This window comes from Esox lucius, chromosome 6 (assembly GCF_011004845.1).
Source record: "Esox lucius isolate fEsoLuc1 chromosome 6, fEsoLuc1.pri, whole genome shotgun sequence".
In the NCBI taxonomy this organism is placed as follows: domain Eukaryota; kingdom Metazoa; phylum Chordata; class Actinopteri; order Esociformes; family Esocidae; genus Esox; species Esox lucius.
This window is the reverse complement of record NC_047574.1, coordinates 30,572,266-30,585,055: the sequence shown is the minus strand read 5'-3', so window position 1 is coordinate 30,585,055 and position 12,790 is coordinate 30,572,266. Positions and strand designations below refer to the sequence as shown.

General features: G+C 40.0%; 1 protein-coding gene across 16 annotated transcripts in view; it reads left to right on the top strand.

The window, feature by feature from the left end:
- ldb1a (LIM domain binding 1a) overlaps window positions 1-12,790 on the top strand; it is an 81,931-nt gene that overhangs the window by 46,375 nt on the left and 22,766 nt on the right. For 10 of the 16 annotated variants that reach the window (XM_013134294.4, XM_013134290.4, XM_013134303.4 and 7 more), the window contains exons 1-2: window positions 4,163-4,254; window positions 4,945-5,050. The exons of 1 other annotated variant lie outside the window; for it this stretch is intronic. In XM_013134294.4, coding sequence (XP_012989748.1) covers window positions 4,224-4,254; window positions 4,945-5,050 — 137 coding nt within the window. In that variant the 5' untranslated portion in view covers window positions 4,163-4,223. 5 more of the 16 variants (XM_013134288.4, XM_013134289.4, XM_013134297.4 and 2 more) reach the window with 4 other exon arrangements.

Sequence of the window (12,790 nt, the reverse complement as noted above, 5' to 3'; positions counted from 1 at the left end):
AATTAAACGGCCAGTGGCAAAAGCCATAGAGTTCATAGATGCTATTTGTGGTAGAAGCAAATTTCATAAGAAATGTTGGTCAGTTTAACACAATGCTAAATTGTTTCTAGCTAAATATTCAAACATGGCATGATGTTAATTAATGCGCAACAAAACTATATTTTGTGACAAGGTAATATGTTCTAATCCATCCAAGTACTGGCAACTAGTTAACTATACTATACAATACGTACTTCATCACCTACGAAGTACGTAGGCTACTTGCAGTATGTACAGAATGTAGTATTAGATTGGAGATTTCTTCGAATGCAATTCTTCGAATGGACACTTGAGGCTGGCTGCAAAAGGGAGCAATCTCCATAGACCTCTATGGCAAAATGCCCAAATTTACTGCAGAAATAAACATGTTTATGGCCTGGGTAAAAAAATGTTTTTGGTGTATATTGCTTATTTTCCCATTATTGACAACTGTGGGGCGGGGGGGGGGGGGGTTAACTCATCCGTTTAAATTATATTAAGTCTTGTAATTAGGGGGTGCGACCTATTGAGTTGCAGGTGTGGTGCTGGCACTGTCACTCGTGTCACTCCTAGTGGTTTGTTCAGTCTGTTATCGCCTCAGCTAACTACTGTTGTTATAATCAAGTGACATCCAAATAAACGACTCGTAACCATACTAACGTTATGTGAAAATCTAATATATATAATCTGCAAGTCACTACCTATTTTTTTTTACAGTCTATCATCTCGACAAAATCTACAGTTGCAAAATAACCACATTTATATATTAAAAAACACTGAAGGATTCAAGCATTTAAGTTTTGTTGTATAGTTTTGGGTTAACTTGCCTCAAGTGTAAGCTGGTAACATTACAGTAACTGGCTACCAACCGCTAGGAACGCAGAGTAACATACTGGTAGCATTTAGCCTAGCTTCTTAGCCTTTGCTAACATGGTTATGTTGCGCAAGGTGGGCATTGTTGCAGCAACCATCTCCACCAAAAATGAGCTTCAAAACTGGTCTTCAGACAACTATGGGTGATGTTGCGGTTACTACGTCCATATTTTTTTACAGTCTGTGGTTTCAATCAAACACCAGTTCTTCGTTTCAAAAGCAAAAAAGAAGCACTGCAAGCAAACGTGGCTGTCTAGCCAAAATAGAGGGTGGTTGATAGCGAGTTTTGTTTTTAAATACGTTTTTTGATCTCAATATGTTTTGCCCTCTATTACTAAATATATTGCACTTTTTTTTACTTTGAATCCTAATTTTTGCTTGTTTATGATTGAAAATAAAAAAGTTTTGCTCTCGACAAAAGGACACAAATGTACCTCCATAGTAGCAGCCCCCAATCAGTTAGGATGGCATAACAGTAGCAGAGTTGGGGAGTAAGGGATTACAAAAAACTAACTGTCATCTGTTACGTTACCAACAAAAATATTGTAATCAGATTACAGATAATTTTGAAAAAATAAAGTATTACTTTTGGATTACTTCATTTGAAAATGAAAAGGTGCGTGAAATAATTATGACACGTTGTATGTTTGAGTTTATTCTTAAATTTTATAAAAACATAAAAACAACCAAAATATGAATTGTGCGCCTCAGTTGACTGTGTGATCATCATGCAAGCAAAGGTGAACGCTCATAACCAGTTTAGTAACGAAGGAAGCGCTAGTTAAAATGTATCCGGTTTTGGTTCGTTGGAGATAAAATTAGAGTATATCTTCGATAATATTAGTCGAGTCATATAAAATGTTATTTAGTTATTTACTCGACGCATAAATCTCAAAATAGTCTTAACTGGCGTTATATATAAGTTTCAAGGTTAATTTGTCAAATGCACCGAACAGCACAGCCAGGACGAGCGAATAACTTTTATAGGAATTGTTTAATAGATTAGGCAACTGTTTGTTAGATAGCTGTAACATTGTGCTGCCTTCAATTAAAACATATGGAATTTACCACGACATTTGAGGAGAAATGTGTGTTAGGAAGCACTCTGCCGATTATTTGCATTTGACTCTGTCCTTACAGGTAGACCATGTGATTCTGCTTGCTTTGCATCTCTGAATATTGGCGATCATTGGCTGCTGACCTCATTTACTTAAAGCTAAGAGTGCTGGTTTTTAATCACAGTTTATTTCTTTCATTTGCGTTTTTAAAAACCATCACTGGTGGCCATAATAATCGCAGGTGACGTTCCCGCGGGTAAATCTTATTTCTATGCTGGTGTTCATCTATTGCCATCTATTTTTCAACAATGTTTTGAATAACAGAACAGAATAAGCATCATCAACTTTTGGTTTATGTTCAGATAAAAAGTCTGATTCTGGAAGATCGAAGTTTATTGGATTAATTGGAATGACTGAATATCTGACATACAGAAGTAAAAATCATACTGAAGTAAAAAGCAATGGTTTAGAAACCAATTTCCAAAGGCATTGTAGCCAACACAACCCATAAAGTAAAATGCAAATTCCAGCCAGCTATGTAAGTCCTCAATTATTAAATGCCTCTTTCTAAGTTAACGTTTTTGATAACTCAGAACCTCATAAAGTACTTTCATTTTATAGTCTTGCATTGAGTAAATTCGCCTCGAATGTTATTATTGACAGAAGTTAAATAGGCTGGCTACATAAGGACTTAATTATTTAATACACCGACAATTCATAGCAAATGCTCAAAGCTTTCATTACATAGACCAGCTATTACACAGTGGTTATGAATTGAAAGGGGAGGGGCAGTTGGATTACGGTTCGTTTGAACATTGTTGAGGCAGCTCATTCTGCAGAGGGAATGCGAGCTGAGAGAAGAGCGAAGCGAGGGGTGAAGCAAATGCTGACGGGGGCCATTGTTCGCGTCTCGCTAGGAACAAAGGGTTTGGCCCACCGCTAGCTTGATTCATGTAGACTTTTCAACACGTGGGTTTCTATAAAAACGATACTTGACAAGAGTAAAAATAGAAACTCAGGGAAACTATTTTACTTTTAGTTAGTTCTTTTTTGTTTCGAAGAGGAAGACTGAAATAACGACTGTGGTTAAGGTGCTCCAAATTGGGACAGCTAGCACCCGCGCTAGCCTGAACACCGAGCGGCGGTGGTGGAAAAACCATTCCGAGCAGGTATGACGACTTGAAGGTTTAGTAATTAGCAGATAGTAACGAACTCCTTGCAAGATAATAAGCAATTAATAATATTTGTGCAGGCTTGAGCTTCTAACAGCGTTAGGGTCTCTGTAGCTAACGTTAGGTAGCTACATTATTAGCCGGTTTAGCTTGGCTAACGCCAGCTAGCAATTCACTACTGACACTCACTGGCCATAGACGGTCTTGCTGTAGTTTCAGTCAAATCTTTAAGCTTATTTCAGGCATTGTTTCAGTTAGATAAAATAACGAATATAGTATTTAGTAGCATTCACAGTACTGAACTAGCATTGCTTCTAAGCTGTGACTTCCACCACATAACCATACGGTTTATTTGTTGATCTTACGATATATATATATTATTATTTTTTTAGCAAATCAACTTATAGGTCTTCCATAGCAAAACGAACACTGTTAGAAGAGAGCCTACCAAAGGGTTCAATTAATACTTCTCGAATTCCATTGTGGGGTAACATTTCCAATTTTGATGCCACAGACAACTTGCACTGCTTTTGCAGAGGTTGAAGCCAGTCTGTGTCAAAAGGACAAGTGTTTTTATTGATTTCAGGATGATGTGTGCGGCATGATGTACCGGCCTAGCCTAGAGAAAGTCTCAATGAATACGGTGTGCTGTCTCTGTCTGGAAAGCTGGGGTTGCAGACAGGTTAGAGGTTATACCTCTGAAACAAATGTGAACCCTGGGGCCTGCCCGGTGTTGGGAAGGAGTGAGCTAGCCTCTCTTAGGGGTACAGTGAAACCAGAAGGATTTAGATTTTTTTGGAAGGGGTTGTATGTTAGAAATGTTGGCTGGATTTAATCGTGGTATTCATAGTTCTCCTCTGAATATTTGAGATATTGTGGATAGTCACTTGAGTTTTGGATTCCTGTTTATTCTATTTCTATGTATTTCACCTTATCTGATGCAGGTGGATACCTCTAGGAGATTAAAAACAACTGGCCCCTGGGCTGACTGAATTGTATATTGGAGTGGAAGGAGGACAAGCAGCTCGGGACTGTGTAGGCTACATAGCCCTAGCTCCGTCTCTCTTCCTCTCTCTGCCTCATCCCTCTCTAATCTTTTTCCATGTTTTTTCACAAAGCATGCCATACAGCCAGTATGTCTTACATATTCCATCTGTACCATTTCAAATGTTTCCTGTAATGCAATTGAATACAGCTCAAGACTAAGTGAGGTTTGGTGTCGATACAATTTTAATTGAGACGTGTGGTTGCCTAGATGGAGGTGTTTAGTTACAGCTGCATTTTAATGAAGGTGGTGTTTCAGCAAGCAACAATAATCTGGGTGAGAGAGGGTTAATGCGCAGCAGGCTAGAGGGAGGGAGAGTGGGGGATGGGTAGGACACAACAGGACTGGGACCACGATTTCAGAGGAGTTGGTTGGGAACAAAGACAGATTTAGGCTAGACGATAGATTTTGCAACGTGCTGTAGTTCATTAGCTGATGGTTGGCAGCCATAACTGAAAGACAACCCAGTTACCCGCAATTGTGTGGTACTTAAATGAAATAAAATACTTCTGTTTGTCTAATAGGATTTCTGGATTTTAAAGGACATGTACTTCACCTGGCATAGTCAGAGGAGCTGTTTCCTAGATTCCTAGCTTTCCATGGTGTTTGTCCTAGCCACTGCACTTTTATGTGTTATTGCTTGCCCTTTGGGGTTTTAGGCTGATGTCAGAAAGGGGTGTCTGTCTCCTGACGCTGTGTTTGACTATATGGTGCCACGGGTTGATAACTATTATCCAGGTTAATAAAGCTCCCTATTCCTTTCTCTTTTCCTTTCTAGGCTGTTCGTCTAAATCGTTCAAGCTGTACTCCCCCAAGGAGCCCGGCCCTAACGGCAGTGCCTTCCCCCCTTTCCACCCCGGCACCATGCTGGACAGAGACGTTGGGTAGGGGACACACCATTAATATTTTAGTCATTTAGCAGAAGTGCTTCTACATAGACTTGTAGTGCAGTCCTCATAAGATACACTTTTACTTGGTTGGTCGCATCAAGCTATTTTATTTGTTTTTAAACTGGGTGGTTTGAATCCAGACTGCTGATATCCATTGTATATGACACTAGGTATACCACAGGTATACATGTATTTTATTTTTTACTGTTCTAAATTGCTTGGTTACCGGTGTATATCTGCAAAAAGGCATCTCAGGAGTTTATGGTATGCTGCCAATATTTGCGGTGAAATTATGCAGTGCATTGGGCCTATGAACAGCTCTTAGTTGTGGTATGTTGGTCATAAAACACACCCGCTCATACCTTATTACTTAAATGTACAGTATCAGTAAACATTTTGGACACCTACTCATGCAAGGTTATTTTACGTCTTTTTATTTTTTACTGTTTTACACATTGTACAATAATAGTGAAGACATTAAAACTATGAAATAACACAGAATCATGTAGCATCCAAAAAAAGGGCGCTTGTTGGGTGCTTTTCCTTTACTTTGCAGTTCATTATCATCCCATCCCATACCATCTCTACTGGGGTTGGTTGATTGCGGGCACTAGGTCATTGCGGCACCATCACTCTCATTCTTCATCAGATAGCCCTCACACAGCTTGGGGGTGCGTTGGTTGTTTTCCTCTTGAAGAACGAATTATAATGCCACTAAGCTCTACCCAGATGGGATATCTGAGGCCTATATTACAAAGCAGGATTTGGGATTAGCAAGCTAACTTCAGGTTGAACCCTGGTTTGTCAGTGTCACAAAGTTGGGTCATTTGTTATCAGGTTACATCACCCTTGGTAACTTATGCCTCACATCTAACCTGCTCCGGAGGAGGTTAAATTTGAGATAACAGATCAACTTGTATAAAAGCACCACCTTCTGACCAATCAGTTCTCGATGGAAGATCCTGTTGAGCTCAGTGTGTGGAGAGTGAGTGGGTCTCTTAGAAAAGCAAGAACATTTAGAGACCAACAAAACCTGTTGACTTTCTCTGAGTATCTTTATGAAAGATATAGCTTCTCAGTGAATGGAATTACGTATCTTTGTCAGCCTGAGCCATATGTTGCCAGTGCAACACATCGAAGTTGGGCCAATATATACCGTTCCACAGACCCTGCACAGCGTTGCATTTTTTTGATATAGGTATTTATATGTATGTTGTGGGTGATGTGGGCAACATAAGCAAAAATTGTCTGCTGTGCAATTCGCAAGGTGGTTCTTGCTCTTACTGAGCTACTTGATACATTTCTTGTGTTCCCAGGCCACTTGCCCACGCAGTCTATTAAAGAGGGCTTTTATGAAATAGCAGGTAGACAATAACATACATTGACTACATCTATAAATAATGTAGACCCAATGATGTGTACTGTTGTATATTAAATGTAGAATAGTAAGCATACTCCGGGTTCCCCAGGGTGATCGGTGCCATAGATTGCACCCGTATTCTGATAACAGCATTGCTGGGTGAGAATTAAGGCAATTTTTTTAATCGCAAGTCATTCCACAGCATCAACGTTCAGGTAAAGGAAAAATTGTTTGGTCTTACTGGTACATTGCCTACATGGAAACCAAGGATTTTCAGAAAAAGCAGTAGGCTGGACCATTCAAGTTAATTATTTTTTAGCACATACAGAAATTCACACAGCACAGGTGTCGCAGTTGGGCTCTCTTTCTCCCCGCCGTGGAGCCCTTTCAAATGCACATTGATGATTCACTTTTTCACTTGTTTTTTTTTTATTTACTCCCAAGACTGCTTAACACTGTCAGGGTTGTAACTGAAAGAATATGGCATAAATGTTCTTACACGCTATAAGAATTCATCTAGCAACACATTCATTTAATGGAGTGTATAGTTGTAATTATAGTCAGATCTAGTTGTGCCTTTATGGTATATACCGATCAGCCATAACATTATGACCACCTGCCTAATATTGTGTAGGTCCCACTTTTGCCGCCAAAACAGCCCTGACCCGTTGAGGCATGGACTCTACTAGACCTCTGAAGGTATGCTGTGGTATCTGGCACCAATACGTCAGCAGCAGATCTTTTAAGTCCTGTAAGTTGTGAGGTTGGGCCTCCATAGATGGGACTTGTTTTTCTAGCACATCCCACAGATGCTCGATTGGATTGAGATCTGGGGAATTTGGAGGCCAAGTCAACTCATGGTTGTGTTCCTCAAACCATTCCTGAATCATTTTGGCTTTGAAGCAGGGCACTTTATCCTGCTGAAAGAGGCCAATGCCCTGAGGGAATACTGTTTCCATGAATGGGTGCACATGGTCTGCAACAATGCTTAGGTAGGTGGCACATGTCAAAGTAACATCCACATAAATGTCAGGACCCAAGGTTTCCCAGCAGAACATTGCCCAAAGCATCACACTCTTTGCCTCCTTCCCATAGTGCATTCTGGTGCCATGTGTTCTCCATGTAAGCAATGCACGTGCACCCAGCTATCCACGTGATGTAAAAGAAAACATGGTTCATCAGACCATGCCACATTCTTCCATTGCTCCGTGGTCCAGTTCTGGTGCTTACGTGCCCATTGTATGCGCCTTTGGCAGTGTACCGGGGTCAGTGTGGGTACCCCTGACTGGTCTGTGGCTACGCAGCCCCATACGCAACAAACTGTAATACACAGTTTGTTCTGACATCTTTCTATCAGTACCCACGTTAACTTTTTCAGCAATCTGAGCTACAGTCGCTTGTCTGTTGGATCGGACCCCACAGGCCAACCTTTACTCTCCACGTGCATCAATGTGCCATGACCCTGCTGTTGATTAACCACTTTTTCTTCCTTGGACCCGTGTTGATACTGACCACTGCAGACTGAGCATACCCCACAAGGGCTGCCATTTTGGAGATGCTCTGACTCAGTCGTCTAGCCATCACTATTTGGCCCTTGTCAAAGTCGCTCAGATACTTACTCTTGCCCATTTTGCTGCCTAATATATCCCACCCTCTGACAGGTGCCATGATAACGGGATTATCAGTGTTGCTCACTTCACCTGTCAGTGGTCAAAATGTTATGGCTGATTGGTGTATATTCTTCATTTTCCTCTAAAATGAGGGTTTGCTCCTTGAATGAAAAATGCAGCTCTGGTAGTTTTTATGTGAACACACTAGTCGCTAGATTAGGAAAACCTGGGTTGATTTAACAAATTGGTAACCATCATTGTGACACCGCTTATGTGGGACTGCGATTGTTAGGCTTAGTGAAGCCAGCTTTCAAAAATAAATCCTGGGCATGTTGAACTTGTTTTGTAGTATAGGCCTCTGGTAGCAATATTGGTAATGTGCCTTCAATTCTTAATAGAGCCGTTACCAGCAAATCACCATCACACCTTCTCCATGCTTCATGGTGGGTACCACACACATGCAGAGATCATCAGTTTTCCTCTCACAAAGACATGGCAATAGGAACCAAGAATCTCAAATTTGGACTACTCAGATTTCCACTGGTCTAATGTCCATTTCTTGGCCCAAGCAAGTCTCTTGTTATTGGTAACCTTCAGTAGTAGGGTTGCAAAATTAACCAAGATATAATTGAAATTGCGATACTTACGTGCAATATCAGAATCTCCAACTTATGTGATTTTCAGCTCTATAAAAGCTCCTCACGCAAGGCATTGGGCATGCATCGTACGTCCGTTTTCTTGCTGTAGGTATTTTTGTAGATTACTTAAATTCCTGGACTAATTTTGTTTAAATACTTGATGATATTTCAATCTTAGTTTGAGTTAACACTGCAACTGCTAGCGAAGATGTCCACTTCAAGTTAGCGAGTGGCACCAAAATATATTGTCCCACATACACAACAGAATGGTTATTAAAAATGTCGGTGCCTGCAAACGTAATATGGGAGAAAATGTACCTCAAGGGTTGGGAAATGTTGCCTAACCAGCTATGGCAACGGCACAAACATAGCAAACACCAATGCATTAAATGAGCGGTTAAACAAATAGTTCAACACAGGCTGCACTTTCAAATTGGTAATAAATGTTAAATATAAAACACTGAACTTTTACTCAATTGTTTTTAAATATTCAGTTTAATAACACATTCTTTAGGCTGTTATCGTTATTTTTAAGTGTGATTATCTACGCTGTTTACACCCATGTTTGAAAATCACTAATCAACTGTAATTGCAATATATGTCAAAGAAATCGCAATTGAATATGTTATCCAAATCGTGCAGCCCTATTCAGTAGTAGATTCTTTACTGCGTTTAGACCATGAAGGTCTTATTGACACCTCTGAATGGGTTGATGTTAAAGGTGTCCTATGCAACTTAACGACACCTATCGGCAGTGAGTTGTTTATCGGTTCTATAGCTCCATAAGGTTCTGACATTGTCATTGCTAATTATGAGCATACTGACCTGTTTGAAGCAGTGTCACTTCCAACCATTGATGCTGGAACAATGAACGCACTTTTTCAAATGGGGTTAAAATTTACTATGGACACCGAATAAACAAAGTAAACAACTAAACCAATCAAAACATAATCTGGGCTATCTATTCTGTTGGATGCATCGCCATAATTCTGAGACTCTGATGGCTATTTAGCAAACATGAAACCGTAATCGTGCAATAATATGCGCACTTCAACCAGTTTGCACAAGCCTAAATCTCGCTAAAAGGCAATATAATTGCTTCTTCCGAGCAATATTCGCTTATGCATAAGGTTTAGTCAAACCTTATATATTTTTTAACATTTTGCAGAGAAGACACTATTTTCCCAAAAAAAATTTAATCGGGTGTCTGCACAGACACAACTTAGCTCGTTAACTTATTGTCTCAACCATAGACTTTGGAGAAACCTTCCTAAAACGTGACTGTGCTCATACAAATAGAATAAAGAAGAACATTTTATGATTTTCTACACAGTATAATTGTTTCTTCGTCACCGTCTGTCTAGTAACTTAGAAATAGATTTCCTAGGAGGCGATGTAACCTACTTGTCAAGTAGAAAGGTAGCCAACTCTGTATCACTGTTCGCACAAACTTTAGCTCTTGCCATCAAATGCAAAATCTACCCTCTTTTGTCTTATGCTTGCATTGCTTCCGTATATTTTTGTTTTTGGAGCGTTCAGTGTAGAACCCAAACAAAGCTTGTCATTTGCCTTCACCCCACACACCTTCAAGGAAGTACAGGTGCTGGTCATATAATTAGAATATCATAGAAAAGTTGATTTATTTCAGTAATTCCATTCAAAAAGTGAAACTTGTATAATGTATACATTCATTCCACACAGACTGATATATTTCAAGTGTTTATTTATTTTAATTGTGATGATTATAACTGACAACAACTAATGAAAACCCCAAATTCAGTATTTCAGAAAATTTGAATATTGTGAAAAAGTTAAATATTGAAGATACCTGGTGCCACACTCTAATCAGCTAATTAACCCAAAACACATGCAAAGCCCTTTAAATGGTCTCTCAGTCTAGTTCTGTAGGCTACACAATCATGGGGAAGACTGCTGACTTGACAGCTGTCCAAAAGACGACCATTGACACCTTGCACAAGGAGGGCAAGACACAAAAGGTCATTGCTAAAGAGGCTGGCTGTTCACAGAGCTCATTAATTAAGCACATTAATAGAGAGGCGAAGGGAAGGAAAAGATGTGGTAGAAAAAAGCAATAGGGATACATGCACCCTGGAGAGGATTGTGAAACAAAACCCATTCAAAAATGTGGGGGAGATTCACAAAGAGTGGACTGCAGCTGGAGTCAGTGCTTCAAGAACCACCACGCACAGACGTATGCAAGACATGGGTTTCAGCTGTCGCATTCCTTGTGTCAAGCCACTCTTGAACAAGACACAGCGTCAGAAGCGTCTCGCCTGGGCTAAAGACAAAAAGGACTGGACTGCTGCTGAGTTATGTTCTCTGATGAAAGTACATTTAGCATTTCCTTTGGAAATCAAGGTCAATCAATCAATCAAAATTTATTTATAAAGCGCTTTTTACAACAGCAGTTGTCACAAAGTGCTTTACAGAGACACCCGGCCTTAAACCCCAAGGAGCAAACAACAGTAGTGTTGAATTTCAGTGGCTAGGAAAAACTCCCTAAGAAGGTCGAATTTTAGGAAGAAACCTAGAGAGGACCCAGGCTCAGAGGGGTGACCAGTCCTCTTCTGGCTGTGCCGGGTGAGATATTAAGAGTCCAATTGGAATAATAAATACATTTCTCTGGGCTAAATCCAGAGTATATTTGATTTTAGACTAGGTCAGAAGTATGACCAGGTGGACAAGGACAGGAACAGCAACGGTCCCCCCAAACCAGGTAATCCGCAGGTGTGGACCAGGACCTCATCTCCTTCTAAAATTTTAAATTGGAGGAAACTGAGAAAAGTTAGTAGTACATCCCTCATGTCCCCCAGCACAATAATATAGCAGCGTAACACCTTGGAAACTGAGACAGTATCAAGCCTACTGGTCACCTTCACGCCCCCGGGCCAGGCTACACTTAATTATAAACCGTGCTGTAAAGATGAGTTTTTAGTAGACACTTGAAAGTTTCTAGTTTCTAGCATTTCTAACCTTAATTGGCAGATCATTCCACAGGAGTGGAGCTCTATGAGAAAAGGCCCTGCCGCCAACTGTTTGTTTAGAAATTCTAGGTACAATTAAAAGGCATCATTAGAAAACATCTTGCGATCTAAGGTTACGTGTAGGTATGTATGGCTGGATCATTTCAGCAAGGTAAGTAGGAGCAAGTCCATGTATTGATTTATAGGTTAAGAGTAAAACCTTAAAATCAGCCCTAACCCTAACAGGCAGCCAATGTAAGGATGCCAGGACAGGAGTAATGTGTTCAAATGTTTTTGTTCTAGTTAGGATTCTAGCAGCTGTGTGCAGCACTAATTGAAGTTTATTTATTAATTTGTCTGGATAACCAGAGAGAAGAGCATTGCAGTAATCTAATCTAGTAGTAACGAAAGCATGGATGAATTTTTCTGCATCAGTTTTTGATAGAAAGTTTCTAATTTTTGCGATGTTTCGAAGATGAAAATAAGCAACTCTTGAGATATACTTTATATGTTCTTCAAAGGAGAGGTCAGGGTCAAGGGTAACGCCAAGGTTTTTTACAGTTTTTTGGGATACGACCATGCAGCCGTCGAGGTTCACAGTGAGATCTGCTAACAACGATCTTTGTTTTTTGGGTCCTAAAAGGAGCATTTCTGTTTTATTTGAGTTTAAGAGCAAGAAATTCTCTGTCATCCACTTCCTAATATCTGAAACGCATGCTTCCAAAATAGCTAATTTAGGGGCTTCTCCATGCTTCATTGAAATATATAACTGTGTGTCATCAGCATAACAGTGAAAGTTAATATTGTGATTTCGGATTACATCGCCCAGAGGGAGCATGTATAGTGAGAAAAGTAATGGGCCCAGAACCGAGCCTTGAGGAACTCCAAAGCATACCTTTGACTTGTCAGAGGATATGCCATCCACACTAACGAACTGATATCTTTCAGATAAATAAGATTTAAACCAGGCTAGAACATGTCCACGTAGCCCAATATTGGTTTCCAGTCTCTCTAAGAGAAGGGAGTGATCAATAGTGTCAAAAGCAGCACTAAGATCAAGAAGCAACAGGACGGATGCGGAACCTTTGTCTGAGGCCATTAGAAGGTCATTTGTTACCTTCACGAGTGCAGTCTCAGTACTA